General features: G+C 37.8%; 1 protein-coding gene across 16 annotated transcripts in view; it reads right to left on the minus strand.

The window, feature by feature from the left end:
* Positions 1 to 18,233, minus strand: part of SUPT20H (SPT20 homolog, SAGA complex component) — a 30,961-nt gene extending 12,728 nt beyond the window's left edge. For 6 of the 16 annotated variants that reach the window (XM_071804968.1, XM_071804992.1, XM_071804988.1 and 3 more), the window contains exons 1-16: positions 18,121 to 18,233; positions 16,054 to 16,151; positions 15,701 to 15,739; positions 14,824 to 14,859; positions 13,652 to 13,710; positions 13,502 to 13,568; positions 10,184 to 10,313; positions 9,431 to 9,534; positions 8,793 to 8,909; positions 8,607 to 8,660; positions 7,562 to 7,701; positions 6,166 to 6,322; positions 6,023 to 6,079; positions 4,892 to 4,963; positions 3,806 to 3,963; positions 1,583 to 1,615 (exon numbers count right to left, since the gene is read on the minus strand). In XM_071804968.1, coding sequence (XP_071661069.1) covers positions 1,583 to 1,615; positions 3,806 to 3,963; positions 4,892 to 4,963; positions 6,023 to 6,079; positions 6,166 to 6,322; positions 7,562 to 7,701; positions 8,607 to 8,660; positions 8,793 to 8,909; positions 9,431 to 9,534; positions 10,184 to 10,313; positions 13,502 to 13,568; positions 13,652 to 13,710; positions 14,824 to 14,859; positions 15,701 to 15,739; positions 16,054 to 16,056 — 1,226 coding nt within the window. In that variant the 5' untranslated portion in view covers positions 16,057 to 16,151; positions 18,121 to 18,233. Of the gene's footprint in view, positions 1 to 1,582; positions 1,616 to 3,805; positions 3,964 to 4,891; positions 4,964 to 6,022; positions 6,080 to 6,165; positions 6,323 to 7,561; positions 7,702 to 8,606; positions 8,661 to 8,792; positions 8,910 to 9,430; positions 9,535 to 10,183; positions 10,314 to 13,501; positions 13,569 to 13,651; positions 13,711 to 14,823; positions 14,860 to 15,700; positions 15,740 to 16,053; positions 16,152 to 17,910; positions 18,052 to 18,120 lie in introns of those variants that run through there. The other 10 variants (XM_071804996.1, XM_071804958.1, XM_071804999.1 and 7 more) reach the window with 9 other exon arrangements.
* Between the last annotated feature and the right edge of the window lie 3,023 nt (positions 18,234 to 21,256).

A 21,256-nucleotide genomic window follows, 5' to 3' on the forward strand; every position in this document is an offset into this window, starting at 1 on the left:
AGTAAGGGATGAACTAAGTGGTCCATACTAAACGTACATCCAAGAACCAGTTATCACATCAGAAGTGATTACTCCTCTTTGAGTAGCAGGACAGCCAGGTCTTACTCTAAGAGACTAATGAGTAGTGATGTATCCAGGAATTCAAAGCACCAATAGCACTGGGCAAACAAATTGAAAATACTGTTCTACCATATTGAATAATACACGTCTCCTATTTGGAGAGAACTAAATTGAGGGTTTACTGTTTCATAGATGTGAGCAGAATATACAAAGCAACCTTGCCGACTTGAAAAATCAAGCTGAAGACCTGTTGCTGCTTATACTCTGGCAGACTGAACCTCAATGAGAAATTGCTGGAATATTTCCAGTAGCTTACACCTAAATGCAATGATTGACACTTTATTTTGGTATAGCACTGATTCAATATGTTGCTACATGACTAATGCAGACAAAAGCCAGGGTTGCAAGATTTATGGCAGAGGAAAGTGTGCAATATACTTTTTTCAGGAATTAGATTTCAGATTGCCTTAAAATGGCAGTGGAATCAAAGTAATAAAAATGCCGTATAGTCAAAAAAGTGGTCCTGCCCTCCTTCCTTCTCTCCTGCTTCTTCTTGTCTCAGTTCCTGAAACCCAGCTCCTTATTCTGATTGAAGGAATTGTGCAACCCAGTGGTAAACATGATCAGGAAAGCAACCCCAGTTAAAACTGGACCCCTGTATTATGGTTGTCTTAGTTTTCAGCCAATCAGTCCCCCAGTTCAGCTCACAGCAAAACAGCAAGTCTCTGTCAGCACAAAGGAGGCAGGAGAAACATGAGTGAAGAGTTCCTTGATCAAAGTTATCTATTAAAACAAAGAAAGTTGTTATTGATTTTTGACTAAATCAAGGATTTGTCTCACTGCCAAGCACCTAAGAAGCAGGTATAGAAGGGTAAGAGCTGTGGCATGCCCATCACCTCGAGGTCTCCTAGGAAGGCACAAAACCACAACTGGCTTTGACAAAGATCGCGTTGCAAAGGTTCTCTGCTCATTTGCACAAATGCGTATCTGTAATGTGATGCAAGCTAACAAACATTTGAAGACATACTTGTTTTGCTGACTGAATTATCCTGGAATTGCTACTCATAATCATTCTACAACTTATACTGGGAAACTGTTTTATTGCTTGCTTCTCTAGGAAAGCAGAATAAAGTAATGCACAACACACAAAAATAAGTTGTATACACAGAAATCCTAGATTATACCTAAAGTTCAAATGAACTATTTCCATGACTGGTTATTTACCATACCAAATGTAATGCTAAGGTTCTGAGAGCCTGTCACCTTGACCTATGTAATCAAGAATAATGGTGCAAGTAACTGTGACAACATGCTTGAAATTTACGTAACAAGGTGTGTTCACATATTCACTTTCCTCTGTTCTTCCTTGCTTGTCGAATATAGAAACTGCACACTTCATCCTATTTCTTGTTATGATGAGTAATTCTTATTTTCCTCATCTGTTCTGCATCTGTTTCCATAACCACAACATCAGCGGAACAAAATTATTTGGCATTAAGCCAAATGTTTGTACACAGTTTACCTTTCAGCATCAGTCTTCGAACCAATAAGGAACCTGAAACATAAAATGTATAATACATTTTCAGTCATGAGTTCGACTAAAATAACATGTTTTTATAATCACAGAACTTAAAACAAATGTCAATGCTGCTCTTTTTTTTTCAAACCTGCCAAAAATACAGGAGATACTGTATTCATTTAATGGACTGGGTATTATTTAATACTTGAAATACAAACTTGGCTTCATAACTATATGTACAATATACACACATGGCCTAATACTCCAGAATGTGGAAGTTATGCATTTTATACTTCCAAAAAATTGAAGTGAACAACTGCTATGGAATTGCTACTGCTAAAAGTACGAGGGAGAAGTTATACATAAATCAACACATCAATATGTTCACACTGAAATATAGATCTAAGTGTCCTGTTGGTATGTCAAAAACATCTACCTGTAATATTTCAACAAACAGTTTCCATTATTTGTTTTCACTTGCACAAATTATGATTCCTCATGATTTTTCAGAACTCCTAAATAAGCATCTCTTTTCTGCATAGTATGTATGGCTTGCAAGCTTATTACTTGAGCGATTTTTAAAAAACACTACAGACCTTTTATGTTTATCTAAAAAAAAAAAAAACAAACAGTTTTATTTTACAGCAAAACAAAAATGTCTTCTGCACCTTTTACTTCACATGACATAATTTTCTAATGAAGAAGTATCCAAATTTTGTTGAACTTCAACTTTTAATGTCTTAAAAATAATGGACTTGAGCAGTGATTACCCAAAAAAACACCAGGCATCTGACACCTATAAATCCTTTTAATCCCCAGCCTTATTGTGCAACTGTAAGGTAGCACTGCTGCTGTTCCAGGAAGAATAGTACTAAGTACATGTGCTGGCTGTGGCTGGAATAGAGTCAATTTTCTTCCTAGTAGCTCCTATGGGGCTCTGTTTTGGATTTGTGCTGGAAACAGTGTTGATACCACAGCGATGCTTTAGTTATGGCCGAGCAGGCTTACACAGAGTCAAGACCCTTTCTGCTTCTCACCCCACCCCACCAGCGAGTGGGCTGGGGGTGCACAAGAAGCTGTGAGGGGACACAGGTGGGACAGTTGACCAAAGGGAATTCCACACCATATGGTGTCATGCTCAGTATATAAAGCTGGGGGAAGATGAAGAAAAAGGGGGACATTTGGAGTGATGGTGTTTGTCTTCCCAAGAAACCATTATGTGTGATGGAGCCTTGCTGTCCTGGAGATGGTTGAACACGCCTGCCCATGGGAAGAAGTGAATGAATCCATTGGCTTACTTTGCTTGTTGTGTGTGGCTTTTGCTTTAATTATTGAACTGCCTTTGTCTCGACCTATGAGTTTTCTCACTTTCACTCTTGCAATCTCTCCCCCATACCAATGGGCTGGGTGGGAATGAGTGGGCTGTTATGTGGTGCTTAGTTGCCAGCTGGGGTTAAACCACAACAGTATGGAAACAAACAGTAAATAGCTCAGTCTAGGGATAAAACATACTGAGTACTAAGAAGATTTTAAGATTTTAATAAAAAAAATAGGAATTACATACTAGGCAATAAAAATATCTTTCATCAAAAGAACTCAAGTTAGTTTTCTGAGACTCACTGCTCCTTGCCTTACTGAAATTTACAGGGTCTATTCTGCTGGACAGGCTCCTCCATACAAAGAATCTGGTACACACCACAAAAAGAGCCAAGAATAGAGGATCTTTATAGAACTGCACCCAGCAAGAGAAGATTCAAAACAATTCAAACTGATGAAGCTTCTTAGGAACTCCTGTTTTTCTTAATAATTTCTTTAGCCTAAATTTCTTTGCATAAGGCTAGACATAATATAATGAATTCTCATGTTTTCATAGCATCAGGCAAATTTTGAAAATAAAAACTGAGTGAGACTGAAAAAGAATGCTAATGATGTCTCACAGTGTCTCTGATTTTTTTGTGTGTTTCCCTCCTCACCCCCCCGCACCAATGTGTGGGGTTTTTTTAATCTTTAATGTAAAAGAGCAGGCAGGTTTAACACAAAAATACATTTAAGATATGAGGGTTGCTTTTGTCTTTTTAAAATTTTAGGTTCATTAGCTGAATTTTTCAAACAAGGCTCTTAAATCAGATCTCTAGAGTGTTTTTATGACTGAAAATGATAGGTAATGTCTGTCTTCCTTCATGTATCTGATCAAATCTGATCTGATTAAAAGGATATGCAACTTACTGTGATGGAGTTAACAGGTTGTCATTTTCCTCATCACCTTTGAGTGTCTGAATTTTACCATAGTACAAGGGATTGCCAAGTGACTGAAAAATGGTCAGTTTTGTTTTTTGAAGCTGGTTACCAACTTCACATTCAAACACATAATCATCTTTTATTTCCTGGAAAGACAGAAAAAAATAACCAAATAAGTCTTTAACAAGTGATAAAAGAAACATCTAGTAAAATATGCCATAGTAAGAAACTTTATAAGAAGGGGTGCATTATCTAAAACAAAAGTGATTCGAGAAGAAGTTATCTAAAGGGATGAGAGCAAAAAAGAATTTGTCCCCTCTTAATAATACAAAAATATTGCAAATGGTAAACAATCATATGGAAAGGCAGACCGGGTATATAAAGTTTTATATAAATGATGACAAAGCAAAAAAATGTTCCCAGTAAAAAGTTGGAGACAAAGATTAAATCCTATGGGAAATTATTACTCTTAGATAATAAGAAACTATGAGGACATAATGATAAATGCTCTTAATAAAGATGAATTCTTCGTAATTTCAGAGGCAAGACCTTATGAATTGATTTATGGCTAATTATATTAAATTACTTCTATCAAATCATGTCATTTGTGCCAAAGATCTTAAGGTTCAACTTAAACATTGCACAAAGAGTTTTTTGTAAGAGGTATTTAATATTACTTAAGCTCTTCCCAATTTTAACATTTTGATTTTAACAGCAGCTCTTTTCCATCAATCTTTGAGTATGTGAGTGAAGAAGGCAATTTGTTTAGCCGAGTACTGCTCTCTGTAACTTCTTATGCTTTCTTTACAGCAACAGCAGATGTTACTTGGGAGATTAAAGTTGCTTTTCCTTGCATTTATGGAAAACCTGAAGAAATTAAAAGACTGATCAGATGTATGCTGCACTGTATGAAGTTGCAAGTGTCTGTGGTAATCTTTCTGTGTCTATGTAACACATGGAAGATTAATTAAATTGGGAGAGGGAAGACTATCCTCACAGTACTTAGATTTTGTTGAAATAAGAGGCATTTTAACTAGAGGCAGAGAAATTTGGCCAATGGTCTAAACTACTTACGTGTGCCGGCCAGACAGTTGGTTGCGAGTCATCAGGCTTGATAGACTTTTCCACTTTGGCATATTTTTCCACCTTAAAGAAAATGGAGATATCAGAAAAGCATGAACAATAGTCATATTGTGTCAGAGGTAAAGTCAATCTAGCAGAGTTTCTTGTTTTTAACAGTGGCTAACATGATAATCTTTAAAAGCGAGTGCAAGAAACAGACAAGGATAGCTTGATACTTTGTACAGCATCCCCACTATGTGTTCAGAAAAAGTGAACCGAAGAACCCTTCAGAACTTTGTATTTATTCCGTTACACCATATTTGCTATATTAAACTTTAAAAAAGTGTGAAACATGGCTTAAGACCACAGATTGAAATCACTGCCTGCAATGTAGAATGGTTAAGAAATTTCACAATTCCAGCAACTCCTGAAGATTCTGGATTAGGTCAGGTACAACACTGTTGAAGTGCAAAGGGAGAGAAGGTTTGTACAAACTTAAGAGCGTCATTTCACATGTAATGCACACTCTTGCCAGCCCTACTAAGTCCAAAGCTACAGTCTTGTCTAGTCTACTGAGTCCTTTCTGTATCCTAGCAGTATGTGTTTTGGCAGTGCCAGAAACCAAGAATGTGAATGTCACTGAGAGAAGAATGCACATGGAGTGATCAAAAGAATTCCCAACTAGAATTCTTGTATATTAAAAAAAAAAAAAAAAAAAAAAAAAAGGATTTATGGGATATATTATGTCCCATAGTATCATAACATGTCATAAAAGATGAATTCCCACCAAGCTGAGAACTGACTCAGTTTTAAATAGTTTTCTTACCTCATCTCTTTTTCTATTTTGCATATTATCAGATAACTTCAAATAGACATGCTCACTGAACCCACAGATGAACAATACTAAACATGTGTTTGCACGGTTTATCTCATCAAATCAATGATGTTACAATTGCAATATATTCCAATGTGGTTTAGCTTGTGTTTATTCCTTACAGTACAGAAAAATCATTAAAAAGCGGGGGCGACTGTAACATTTAAAAAGCTCATTCTTTGATAGCGGATACTCTTTAGTCACTTCTTCATACAATACGATATCCAATACAATTGCTGACAATTGTTAATGGTAACAACTGGACTTACATCCACTTCAGCAGGTGCAGTCAAGTAGCAAGGGTTCTGTTTCCACATGTCTACACACTGGAAGATGAAAACAGAATATTAATCTGTTAAATGTTTTAAATAAATAGTTAGGAGTATACCCACCTATGTCTCAGAACACTTACATTTCCAGCTTTAGAAATTTTGAGGTCATACTGCTGGGCTCCTTTCCTCTCCTTTCTTTTCTGTAAGTAGTCAAGTAGTCTGAGCTGAGGTGGAGTTGAATAGTGAGTAACTTCCTGCTGTCTGTTCAGAGACGACCTTGAGTACCTTTTGAAGCACCTACAGTAAAATGACAGATAAGCTTGTAAAAACATCAAAATGAAATTCACCACCACCTGTGTACAAACACAAAAATATGCAGGGAAATGCTACTTATATTGAGATTAAAAGACAGGTTTTGAAATATTAATTAAAAATTGCTACTCATATAGCATTGTTAATTTCATAATTTTTTTTAAAAAATACCAGTATTCTGTTAATGTGTTTCAGCACTAAGAATGGGCTTATTTTTGAAATGTGTAGTTGAAGCACATTGTCAAAACCAGTAACTAACTGAAAAGTTGTCAAGTTTAAAATATTTATATATTATCATAGCTTTCAGTTCTGTCAAAAGACCTGTGTGCTGCATATGCAACTATAAAGTTACAAACATAGTAACTATCCTCCAGTCTTTATCTCCTGCCAAACCCATTGGTACATTAATGCTCTTCTGGACATGCATTTAACAACTTCACCTATCTTTCTAGAGGAAAGTTTGCTGAGCACCGAGTTCTAATTTTAAGGACAACTTGATCAATTTCACTATTTATCCTTGTTTAGACCTTACCAGGGATTGTACATTAGCATAGTATTTCAATGCAAATCTAGTTTTAAATATTTCAGTAATTCTGACAGGCCATTGGTACATTTAAATTCTATAAAGTGAATGCAATTCTTTTAGTAGAACAAATGTGGATAAAAGAGAATAACCATGCACAGAAGTGAAACAGATTCTATGTTTTGTTTATAGTTCATCCCACATTATTTCCAAGTTTTCTAAGACTCTAATACGCCTGTACTTCTCTTTAGCCTAAATGTCAAGCATATAAATATTTCTCTTGATCTCCTCATTCAAGGTTAAACTTGTACATAGTTTATAACAAATGAGAGACAAATATGCAAGATATCCATTTATATACTTTACATTACTGACCTGCCATCTGATTCACCTTACAGCTGAAGTATGCAAAAAAGGACCAAATCAAAACTACAGTAACGTATTAATTATATACCCATTTTTAATATACAAACCCAAGCATATTACAGTATATACTAGTAATTGAAATACAGTACAATATTGAGCACTTGAAAATAAGATATAATTTCCTGTTTCTCATATTCGTAATATTTAAGTAGATACTACTTTGAGCACTGCATATGAGAAACAAAATCTTCACATAAAGCATTGTTTATACTTTTCTTTGAAACACTTAGTAACGTTTCAAAGAAAGTCTCATGATGCTTCACATTGAAAACTACCGTTTCATGGGGCGAGTGTTCATCTTCTGCTTGTTGTATAGGAGTCTGTTTGTAGTACAGGTCACTGCTATTGAAGGATCAAGACACAAAGGCTCTGCTGTGGCCAAAATAAGTTGGCTCTCAAGTAGGAGTTTGTCCTCCTGCAACATACACAGCTATTAATAAATACCAAAATATGAAGACTTTTACACTATATGCCTATGTATATGTGCACATTATCTTAAAAAAAATAACTGTGTGTAGATAGTCAACAAAAGGAAATATTCAACAGTTAAGTTATCACTAACCATTATTAGGGGTTACAGAGCTTTGGGTGGGGTTTCCAACAGGAAAATAAATCCTTCTGAAAAGTACAGGGTATGATGTTTTTGTTTGTTTTTATGTTTTCTTTGTTTTAAATGCAGTACTAGCGGCAATGAAATACATTTTCTGTCAGTGATTTATACTGATGGACTGGCAATCAGTGTCATAAAGATGGATCTACGTGGGACTTCATATTACAATTTGAAATGGTTCTAAGCATGACTGTGGCTCTGAAATAAAAATGAGCACATAGAGTACAGCACCTTAGTCAGCATTTAACTAACTATAACTGTACAATCGTAGTTACTTAAGATTCTCTTTACTGTGACAGTATCAACAGCAAAATTATGCTAGAAAAGCAATTGTGTCATTAGACTCCAACTGCTGTTCTGGGGATGTATGTTGAGCATGAATGATGTAAGATCAGCTAGTTAGAGTAACTCCAACACTTTCAGTCTCCACTACCAAAAATTAAGGTCTCATTCTACAAAACCTTTAGCAAATCCTATGTTTTTTTTTTTTTTAATGGCATGTTGTGGGAAGACACTATTAATAAGTTAATTTGGTAGCTCCCTGGACCATGTCCCATCCAGCACTATGCACATCACTGACAGTTTGAATTAATCAAAAACATAATTAGTTTTATTAGATTTTATTAAACAAATAAAGAAATAAACACTCTATGTTTTTTATTGTGTATTTGCTACATCAGTGTAAAGTATTAAACTAACTGCTAACTCACCTGTGTCCATTTGTGGTTGTCACTTGTTATAGAATGCACATCACAAATTAAAGTCTGAGGAAGAAGACATAATTGTAATTACCTTTCGAGGTAAATAATAAGATTTCTTAGCATACATTCAGTAAGAGTTCATATCCAGTCTAAGAACTACTGTAACAGTGACAGATGACTTAAACCAGTTCTTACCTGCATTGTAGGACGCAAAAGAATGTGCTTGCTTTGGTAGGTTGGAGATTTCATGTTACCAGACTGCCTATAGTCACGTATTTCTGCTATGACACATCCACAATGAAAAATATTCACCTAGTTGAAACAAACAAATCACTCAACTTGTAAATAAACAAATATTTACCCATCTGCCTCAGTCCCTGCCTCCAAAAAGAAGTTTGTTATACATCATATAATATTCACCAATACTGTGAATGAAACTGATCACTAATTTTGACAAACTCTTTACTACATACCTAAAATACAAGCTTCAAATGGAATGTTCCCATATGCCAGCAACGTAGTTTTAAGAAATTCCCATGTCAAATACTTTGTAATGACAAAGAACAAAGGATACTTTGCTAGAGCACAGATTTGAAGCTAGTTGACGGTCTTAACCGTAGCAATCTCTCTTCCATCCATCCATCCATCTCTCCCCCGTATTTTTTTCCCTATATATCAATAAAGTATTTATTTGTGCCATTAAATATTACACTTCCACATGCACAAATGATTTACGTCTTGTGGCTGGAATCACCCACGTGAAGCATTCAAAAAAATCAAGGTCTATCTGACTACAAAATGTTTATTTATTTTCAAAAACAAAACTTCCAAACCTGAGATTTTTCTAAAAGATCAACCAAAATAGGTGGTAGCTCCTCTGCATCCAAATATTCAAGTAGCTCTCCTTCCTCATAAGGCAGTCGAATGGTCTCAGAATCTGAATTTAAACAAAACATATTGCATTTCTTTTGCCTTCCAACTTCAAACTTTAACAATGTGAAATCTAAAACAAGCTTGCCACAGGAAAAAGCAGGGCTGGCAGAAACCTATCCAAACATGCAATGTTTTTGCATAGTATTAATTTTGTACATCCTTTTGTTTCCAGAGCTTGATTTTGCTATTATTGTGCCAAAAGGCAACATGCCTTTATAGCTCAGTGGGATTAAATTTTTGCACCCTGCTGATATACTGTATGCTCTTATTGCACGTCACAGTACCAGCGGCACGAAGATGCAATTTAACTTGCACAGATGCCTTTGGTCAGACCTAGATTTAAGCAGCAGTGAAAGAAACAATTTGACAGAAGGAGCCTGAAACAAGAGAAACTCGGATAAGCAGCTTGGGAATCTAAAGGGAAATAAAAGAAGAGCAGGTTATCACAAAGGCAAATATCTACTGATTTATCCTGCAGCATCTGAGCACCTCACAGCTTTATGCAAATTTTCAGTTCAGGTACAGTTAGAGGTTTTTTTTTCTCCCCACAAAGGCTTATGTTAGAAGTGAAACAGTTAATGTAAACAATAACACATTCTAACTATTTATAGAGCATTCTGAGTATTTTAAAAAATAAATAGCAAAAATATTACCTGAACCATTTTTTCCCCTGAGCATAAGTGAATAACCCTCATTTCCTGGGTAGAGGTTCACTACCAGACATGACAACGTCTCCTGCATAACCAGCTTCTCAAGTAAATTCACATTTCGCCTCAGCTTCTGCTTTAAAAGTAAACATTGCTTATGAACATAGTACTATCAAGTAATCAGTAGCAATAAAAACAATTGCTAGAATACAATTTAGATTACTGTTGAAGTATATAGCTGAACAAGCTCAGTTAAATTTAGATGGACTGCATGGAGCAGAATATATTCATTATGCGTTATACACACTATATACACAGATTTAAAAAACCCCCACACATTTAAATGAAAAAAGATTGAATTACAAATCCATAGAGAACAGTTAGCCAGAATGACTCTATGCTAAAATGTTGTAAATCTACAGTGCCCTATTTGTATAATTTCTATAAGCATCATTTATACACTATACATTGCTCAATAACAACAACAAAATATTTAGTACTTTCAAATATTCCTAACAGAAGCAGATGTTTCTTTCCAGGATTAAAATACTGAATGACAGCATTTGGAAGTTCTCTTTACTGCATTGCCTTGTACGTATTTGCTGAAATTGGTTTTGGTTTTGTTTTCTCTTTTGGTGGTGATTTTTGGTTGGTTGTTGGGTTTTTTTGTTGTTTTTGTTTTGTTTTGTTGTTGTTTTGTTTGTTTTGGTTTTTTTCTTGTTTCATTTTTGGGAGTTAGGAGGTTGAAGGGGGAAAATAGGTAAAGGAAAGAGGAGAGGACAATAACACAGGCCTAAGAATATTTTTGACACTGCATTCATATAATCTGAACTTATGACATATTCTAAGCATATTTTAAAATAGAAAGCCTTCCTAAGACATTGCAGGAAATTAGCATTTTAAGTACAAATATTTCAATAAGCAGGTGAGGCTACATTTCACTAAGCATGAACATTTTTTATTACTACAAAATATATTTTTCTCCTTGAGCTGGTTATGAAGAAATAGTAGCTCAGAGCTGATATTAAGACCAAGGAGCAGTCCGAGGTATATGACATTTCTTAAGCATTCACTGCAATATATTGCAAGAGTTCAGATATCAAGCAACCAGGCCAGTTTTTCTGCTCCATTACATCAGCTAAAACTCCCAAACCTCTCCAACTTCACCCACAGAAAAGTGGGACTCCTCCCTCTTGAACATGCACTGGAGTGGCTGCGTGATGGCTGGGAAGCAGTACAGAGTACAGGTGCTTCCTTTTGGTTTATTCATGTATTGTAACTACTTATTCCCAACAGCTACTACCAGTGTACTAGAAGCACTTCTACAGCAAAGCAGCAGGTACACGCTTTACTATTTTTGTACTAGTCCAACACGAAACTCAAGTGACTTTCATGAACATGAGAGTAAAAATGAAACAAATTGCTCTAGATAATCACCTCAACATAGATAGTTCCCTCTCTACTGTGCATGTGCACAAACAGAAGACATGCCAAGAAGTAATGAAGCTGGGTAGACTGGGCTAATAGAGGATGAGTAATTAATTACTCCTTTGTGAACTGCTGCAGAAAATCTGGTCTTCCCTATGAACACCAAGAATAACGATATGAGCGACCAAGTAAACTTCAGGGTAGAAAATAGGAACATGGGATAGATGCAGTATTACAAGAGCTAAGATAAAGGGAGAAAGTTAAGACTGAAAAATAATATTCAGTGTCAAATTAAAAATTGCTTCTGAGTGGACAATATAATTAAAACTTGCACCATCAAAATGGTACAATACTGGAACAGAAAGTTGACAGTTGTGTGCACTAAAATCTTTGAGCTACATCAAAGTCACTGGCCAAACTGTAGGCAGAATATTATTTCCTTTTCAGTTTTATTATGCAAATTTAGAGATGAATAGGCAGTTCTACGCCCATGGATGAAGTTTCACAATGGCATTATCTTCTAATCTTTGCATCTTGGTCACTGAACTTCTCATTTTTGGTAACTACAATTGGTACCATAACACCAAGACATCTATTAACTACCCACTACCCTTATTCAGTGAACAAGGACACTAAACAGAATTTTTTCTATCATAATAAGCTTCCAATTCTTCAATAAAGAAGAACTTAAATTTTCATTCAAATCTAGATCAGCAATAATCCACTTCATCTTCTGTGATGGTGTAACCTTCTTTACTACCTTAGTTTTATTATATTTGGGTAGTTTTGCCAAGTGCCTTCTAGTTCAGCAACAACTATTGGATTGAAATGCTACTTATTTTTTTCCAGATTCCAGTACAACAAGCCTGATCTTCTGCCTGGTGCTGAAATATCTTGTTACTCATTCACTATTGATGTTTTAATCTTTCCAAGTCTATAATTTGCTTAACAACTTACGTTTGTGACTTAAATCAGCATCATATGCTAAAAAAAACCAAGTACGTCAGAATCATCAAAAAGAATTACAGGTGCTCAGTAACTACTACCTCATTCTCATTTGTCTTCTCATAGGGTTTTCCTCCCTCGGGAAGCAGCAATAAAGCAGATTCCACACTTGTCCTTCACATTAAATGTGACATTCAGAATTTAGCAAAGTAGTTTGTGCCTTTTACACCTTAGATTTATTGTTGCTAAGAAAGCCTGTTTGAGCTGCTTTGATAATGTTACGAAAAAATGTCACAGAATACCTTAGCAGTTCATCAGTTATGCAAGAAACAAATTTGGATTTACAACAAGGCATAGTTTCTAAAAAAAATTTCACATTTTTTCCATGGCAGTCATGCTAACACAACTGATTCTGAAACAGCAATGCTGACAACAATGCATGTGGCATTGACGCTGGTCCTGAACTTGGTCACAACTGACTGCAGTGACACAGGATTAGCTCAGAATGAACAGGTCACTCAAATCAGTCTAGGTCTTACTATTCATATTATATCCCGCAGTTATTTTAATAGTACTGTTATCTAATAAACTCTGCATTCTAGACCATTCTGTTGAAATTCTCTCTTTTCATGTATAGAAAAGCATCTCAAGAGCACAATCTTTACAATCCTCTGCCAGCGTTCTCCCTTATAACCCTTAAAAACAGATTTAGGATTATCAGGGGTGTGTGGTTTTTGTTTTGTTTTGTTTTCAAACTAAACTAAAATGATCCTGTTAAATTATACAGTTTAATTCACAGATGTCATAATAATCATTTATCCCATAGTGTGAGCTTTAGGGAACTAGTACAGTAACCAGAACTTACTATTTTTTTTAAACAAAGGAACTAAATATTTTCTGAACTCGCCTGTTCAGACAACAATGAAAAGCTTCGCAGCAATTTCCACTTACCTTTATCTCAGGCTCTTTTTCACATTCTTCTATATATAAATCATAGAGTTTTTGAAATACAGATTTTCTGAAATTAAAGAAGTTTAAAATGTAACCAAAACTAAATCAAATAAATGCTATTTAAATGCTAAGTAACGAAAATCTTGCTACCTTCCACTGGATAAATATTTTCTTTTGGGAGGTCTCTGACGGGCACTTTCAATGATATACTAGAAAAGGAGACAAAAAAATAACATATATTACAAATAAATTTAATTCTATCTACCGTGCAACCTTATATCAGTATCAGACAGTGTTCTATAAATATGGAAAGTAAATAATGGTTATGGTACATGGCTGTTTCAAAAAGTACTAAACATGATCTGGTGTATGTTACAGTCATCAGCAAGAACTCACCTCAATTTAGCCGTGAAACACAGCATTTCATGGCTATGGCATGACTTGCACACAATGTCTTGATTTTACATTCATGTTTTGTTATTACAGTAGTAAATAACAGTACTGTAGCAGTTAAGACAGTAACATAAGAAAGTTAACATGCTAAGATACAATCAAATTCATGCATACTGACAATATTTACAAATCAAGTACTCTACATAACCAACTTTGAGAAGTTTAGTTTTTCCTTTGTTTCCTGCATTTACACTAGTTTTCTCTATAGTGCTGTGTATTATAAATACAATTCATGTACACTAAATATCTGAATTAAAAAATAAGAATAAACATATAATCCAATGTTAAATGTAGCTTATACTCTAACAAAATGTTTCCAAATCTCTATTTTTTGTCTGCAGTATTTTGATTAACAGCTTAGTTCAGAATTTCAATGCAGAGAGGTTCCCTCACAGAAACATGTACTTCCCGTAACAGGATTCAAGGTCACCACTGTATCAGATGCCAACACGAAAGAACATGTCTGTTAAGGCAATTGCTTCTTCGTTCTAACTCAGCTACCCTTAAAAACACGAAAAGGATTTTTCCAAATATTTCTGCCATGTGTCTCTGGATTCCCACTGGACATTTCTGCTTATTTCACAGCACACAGTTTTGCTTGTTTGAAAGGGAAAAACTGAAGTCCTGCATATTCTATCATCATTGCACCTGATGATGTTTTCAGTACAACACAGGTAAGAGACAAATATTCAGCATAGGAATTTTAGTGAGAATTTTGCAAAACGAGTGTTAAACATATAGGTGATTATTGATGTGCATATATATTTATATAACATATTCCTCCACAGCTTTTCAGAATATAAAAATAAGTTATTTTTTAACTGAGACCAAAATACTAAGTGCAAACAAGTAATGTAGCTACTCCTTACCTCTGCACGATCCAATGCCAGTTCTAAAGCTTGTTGCTGCAAGAATTACAAAGGTTTTTTTCAAAAAGTACATTAACTGTTTAAACATCCTCATACATAAAAAACCACTATAACTCTATTACTACTGATATGAATTTATAGTTAGAAGATGGACTCAAACATTCTTTGCCACATACTAAACTTAGCAACTGAAATCTCACATAACTGTATCAACGGTAATTAATTCCACTACCAAATGCCTATACTTGTAAGATTTTGACTGAATAACGAAGTGTTAGAACAATGAAAGGCAATAAAAATTAAAAGTAGGAATAGAAGTCACACCTAATAGAAGTAACAATAATAATAAATATTAACCAAAACAATTAGAGATGGCAAGTGGAAAATCTAGACTACGCTACTCAAAAAATAGAGAAGTGTTTTGGAGAATCTTTCATTCTTCAGTAAAGATTAAAAACACTTCTAATAGGTACTCCTTCCCTTATATTAGATTTATTATATTAGTACTATTTTCTCAATCCAACCCATCCCAGTCAGCTGTTTGTCAAAGCAAATACCTTTACACAATCCTCAAGGAACTAATGTTATTTCATACATTAGAATAGAAGTCAGAGCAGAAAAGCATACTACACTAACAACAAAGAAATATACAGTAAAAATACTTGGGCTTTTTACCATTCACCTATAGTGTCTCTAATGCAAAATTTCTTACCTGTTCTTGGGAAAAAAAAAAAAAAAGCACTTGATGTGCTACTACTCATTAGAACCTGTCACTGCAGAACCTTAAAATTTTAGATATATGAATATGTCAAATACTCATGCTTTCTATAGAGGTCTAGTGGATAACTGCATGATTTTAGACACTCAGTTCACTCACTGCTTGACAACAGGTAAAAATCCACAGCAATACTGTCACCTGTAAATAGAAGAATACTATATGGAGGCAGGATTTATACTTTGTACTCAATTGTCTAACACCAGGCATGACTGAAAACACACCACTAGGTTTATATGATAATTCCTATAATGCACTGGGCAGTGACTGTTTAGAAGTATTTACAAGCTATGAAAGAAGATATCCCTGAAAAAAAAAAAATATCAGAACTCAGAAGAGACAAGCAAAATAATTTTAAGCAAATGAGAAACATTAAGGGCATTCTCCTCATCAGTCGGACAGGTAGCAGACTAGAGGGAAAAGATCTGAAAATATATTACCTGATCATAACTTACCATTGTAGCTGAAGCCAGGTGACCAAATGGCTAAACAAGTACTTAAGAAGTTTAGTGCAGTGGGCAAAGAATCATATTTTATGGTCACACCTGGGGTACTGAAAAAAAAATGACAAAAATATCACTAGCCAACTAAATAAGCATTATACTTAAATATAACATTTTCGGTGGCTAATTATACTTAAATTTAACTTGCATAGTATCCTTTCCTCCAAAAGTATAAACAAAAACATACCATTCAGTGTAAGTGCAGAAGTTACTTTTCTAACGACTGCTACTACTTTGCACAATCATTTTACATTACGTATATTAAATATTAAAGTAACGATAAGCATATCATTGAAAATATTCAGCCAAGTACTCTTCTCTACTGCAGCAGTCTACCTGGACACCCTAAACATCACATCCAGAGATGCACAGAAGGTTAGAACATTTAATGACAAGCAGCCAGAATGTTTAGCATACCCTACTAGGGGATATTTGTTTTGCTTTTATGAAGGTATTATTCAACAGACAACAATGTCACTAGCAGTGTCTTCTATTTTGAGATGTTTGTTTAATTCTGACTCACAGTAGGCTGTCAATTAGAAAGTGAATAAAACTTGCACAGCACTAGCACGTTCCTTAGATGTCCTTGCCCTCAGATACGTCCCTATGCCACTCTATTTTTAATTTCAGATAGATAGTTGCATGAAAAAGAAAAAAAATCCTCAAAACCCCCAATCTTTAAATCCTGTCTTTTGTAGCATTCCTAATGATGAGATGAGAAAATTCAAGTAAATTTTGCTTTCACGTTTGAAAACTACAGTGCCTCACTATACTTGAAACATTAACTTAAGTAATTCCAACAGGCACAATTTTAATTTGTGCAAATATTTCTGCCGCAGCTACATTCCACATCAGCTATGGCTTTGGCAAACACCTTCTTAGATTTCGAATGACATATGCTTGCTACCTCACACCTACCTAAAACTTGCTTAGCTGTTTCACCGTGGACCAGTTTCTCACAGAATCACAGAACATTAGGGATCGGAAGGGACTTTGAAATATCATTCAGTCCAATCCCCCTGCCAGAGCAGGAACACCCAGATGAGGTTACACAGGAAGGTGTCCAGGTGGGTTTTGAATGTCTCCAGAGTAGGAGACTCCGCAGCCTGTTCCAGTGTTCTGTCACCCTCATCGTGAAAAAGTTTCTTCTTAAATTTAAATGGAACCTCCTGTGTTCCAGTTTATATCCATTGCCCCTTGTCCTATCATTGGATGTCACCAAAAAGAGCCTGACTCCATCCTCATGACACTCACCCTTTACATATTTATAAACATTAATGAGGTCACCCCTCAGTCTCCTCCAAGTTCAAGAGACCCAGCTCCCTCAGCCTTTCCTCATAAGGGAGGTGCTCCACTCCCTTAATCATCTTTGTTGCCCTGCGCTGGACTCTCTCAAGTAGTTCCCTGTCCTTCTGGAACTGAGAGGCCCAGAACTGGACACAATATTCCAGATTTCAGTAGGAAAAAACCCCCACAATGACTTAAAGCTCCCTGCAAGGCTTCAACCTGCTGGCTTCTAGCTGACGACAAGGCGGCAGGTAAAAAGCAGCTTGCAGGGGACGGCCCAGGGGGCGTCCCTCCGTGCCATCCTAAGGGCCAGCTGCCCTCCGAGCTGCCTCTCTGCGCACGCCCCGGCTCAGGCCGAAGCCAGGTCCCAGGAGCGGCACGCCGCACAGCCCCCGGCCCGGCTGTGAGCGAGGCGCAGGTGCAGCCCTCTGGGGAACGATCCGCCCAGGCCCGCTGCGACCCCCACTGAGCACCGCCAAGCGCCCGCCGGGGTTGCTGCCGTCTCCGCGGACACTGGCCTACCTGCGACGGCGGAGAGCGACCGGTCGAAGCCACCGACCGCAGCCGTCTGCCGGAAAGGACGGGGCCAAACCGCAAGGCCGCGCCGCAAGGCGCAGGCCAGGCCCCCAGCTCCCGCGGCCCGCCCCGATCCGCTCGGAGCCGCCGCCACCCGACCAACCGCCCCCTCCCCGGCGCGGGCGGGAGGGACCCGTGCCGCCGAAGTGCCGTTACCTGCCGGCCTCCCGCAGGGCCCTGCCCCCCGCGCAGTGGCCCCCGCCGCCCGCTCATCCGCCCCCGCCTCAGCCCACCGCGGCGCCCCCGGCCGCTTCCGCCCCGCCGCTTCCGAGTCGCTCCCGGAAGAGGCGGGGCAGTCGCCATGGCGACGAGGTGGGTTAGGTGGAGGGCGGGAAGCGCCTGGCGGCGTCGCCATAGAGACGGGAAGGCGGGCTCCTATGCCCCGCCCCTTCGCGGGCGGCCGGCGGGCCCCGCTGGCGCCGGGAGAAGCATTTGGGCGCTGAGGGGCGGGGCAGGCGGGGCGGTGGCAGCGGGCGAGGGGACGTGAAACCGGGTCGAGGTGTCTGTGGGGTTCGGTGGTGTTAACGTACCTGGGTACCTCTGCAGGCCAAAGGTTAAATGCCGTTGGAATGATCTGAATAGGTGTCCTTGTGTCTCAGGGGGGCCATAAGGATATTTGTAGATTATTGATGCATGACTCCCAGGCAGCAGCGCATTGTGGAAACTGCTTTGACTGAGCCACAAAGATGATGAAGGGAGTGGAGCATCTCCCTTATGAGGAAAGGCTGAGGGAGCTGGGTCTCTTGAGCTTGGAGAAGAGGAGACTGAGGGGTGACCTCATTAATGTTTACAGATATGTAAAGGGTGAGTGTCACAAGGATGGAGTCAGGCTCTTTTCGGTGACAACCAATGATAAGACAAGGGACAATTAGTACAAACTGGACCACAAGAGGCTCCATTCAAATTTAAGAAGAAACTTCTTCATGGTGAGGGTGACAGAACCCTGGAACAGGCTGCCCAGGGGGGTTGTGGAGTCTCCTACTCTGGAGACATTCAAAACCCACCTGGACACATTCCTGTGTAACCTCATCTGGGTTTCCCTGCTCCGGCAGGGAGATTGGACTGGATGATCTTTCAAAGCCCCTTCCAATCCCTAACATTCTCTGATTCTGTGAGGGCAGAGAGGAAAGGTTGGGTGCTTGGTGGTGCGAGGACAATTCGAGGTCCAAGAAGGATTACTTAGGAAATGTATGGTGGACACATGGCTGAGGAAGCTTTGCTTAGTGTAAGCTCAGTACCTGAATGTAATTTTTGCTCAATCATAATGCTCTCTGTTTAAGTAATTGCCATTTGAGGTATACTGGAATTATTCTAAAGAATGTTTATGGAACATTTAAGCCTCTTTTCTCTGTAATAGATTGTTGTGGGTGTTTTAGCAGCTGCTTCTGGGTAACTTGCTAGAGCTGCTAGGTGGTTCATCAGATCAATATGCAAACAACCATCATTTTGAAGTGAAAAAAGCTAATTTTAAAATTGCATTAAAAGTCTGATGTTTCAAAAATGGCTGCCTGTTTTTTAGGGTTTATTTGTTTTTCTGGAATGCTCAATTTTCTGTAAAATAAGACAAAATAAAGCAGAACTGCCTAACAGATTGGGTATAGATATAGGATCATGTACATATTGGAAATTTCTTTGAATTACAGAGTAAACCACAAAGGAATTGGAGGCAGCTTGAGAAGAAATTTACTGTCACCTCTCCCTCCAGAGAGGTTAAATAATGCCTGCATTGTGTTTGGCAGATATTTGTCTAACAATGATCACATCTGTCTGCAAGCAAAGTTTAATACGTTATTACAGATTAACAAACATTAGTATTACTTGGTAAAATATTTTTCTGATAAAGGATTGAAACATCATCATGCTAGGAAAACAGTTTAAAGTAACATTTGTATTCCTAAAAGATCAAGAATTAGGAAAGCAGTTTAAAGTAACATTTGTATTCCTAAAAGATCAAGAATTAGGAAAGCAGTTTAAAGTAACATTTGTATTCCTAAAAGATCAAGAATTAGGAAAAATATTTTAAATCCATTGTCCCTCAGCACAGACAGCAGCACCAAAGGATGTATCTGCAAACTGCTGCTGGGTTCACGTGAGATGCCCACAGTGCTGTGATAGGTCGCTCCTGTGGTCACCCCGGCAGGAGGGCTCCTGGTTGGGAAGCTAGTGTCCATACTCTGAGTCTGTAAGTATTCCTGAGCTCTCCCAGGCATGTCTACACTGTACATTGCACATGCTGTCTCTGGGCACAGCAGTTCCTTGATGTGTTGTCTGTTGTTCCCAAGCCTTTCCAGCACTTCTGGCTGAATCACGGTTTATAGCAATGGGCAAGTGTGCTACCCCATGATTCAGCAGCCAGTCCGATGTGAAACACCACACCTAGCACTGCCCTTCAGTGCCTTTGCTAACCTTGCAATGCTGGTGTGTCCTAATGAGGGGTGACTTGAAAACTCAGTGAAATTTAGACAAAAGGAGATCCAGGGAGCTCTGGGCAAAGAGTAATGCTGGAGAGTTTCCTGTAGGACCACCCAGGTATTATGTTTTGTTGGTGGTGACACTGCTTTTGTTCCAATACCATATTCTTCTTAGACTTTCTGTGTCTCACACTCAAAGCAAAGCCAAAATTTGGAAGTCGTAATTGCTGATGATGTCTGGATTCTCTCAGATATTCTCAGCACATACAATAAATACTTCTGATGTGATCAGCATTCTTTAGATGTGTGGATAAACAAGATGGGCACCTAATTTCTGCATGTAAAAATGTTTTGTCAGGAGTCCACGTTGTTCCTGAACACCAGAGAAGAGATGACCAGGATCCCACAGTGGTCCAGAAGCAGGTGGCAGTTCTTCCTGATCTCATCCAGGCACCTGATAGATGTGTTGTACAGCAGTTCTGCAGCTGCATTTGATCCAACTTTGAAGCTAGCTCACCTCTGAGCAGGCAGTTGGACTACCTTTCAACCTGATTTTTTTCTGTAGTTCTGTACTGTATGCCATCTGCTTTACATTACCCAGTAACCATAACAATTATCAGAACATAATTGTCATTATGAAAGCCATTTTCGATCACTTTTTCTGCAAACTGAAGAATGCTGGGAATGTGAGAATGCTAAATTGTTAGCTAGGCTTTGTTTCAAAAGGATCACTTATATTTTAAAAAAAATCTGCTTGTGTTGGTAACTTTCAGTATTTTAATATGGTTAGTAAGAGTTGCACATGGTCAAATACAGGCATAAATTATCATTTAATCTCAGCTTAATCGGATACCCAGAGCATCATATGGAGCATTGGCTTG

Source organism: Patagioenas fasciata, chromosome 1 (genome assembly GCF_037038585.1).
Source record: "Patagioenas fasciata isolate bPatFas1 chromosome 1, bPatFas1.hap1, whole genome shotgun sequence".
NCBI classification, from domain to species: Eukaryota; Metazoa; Chordata; class Aves; order Columbiformes; family Columbidae; genus Patagioenas; species Patagioenas fasciata.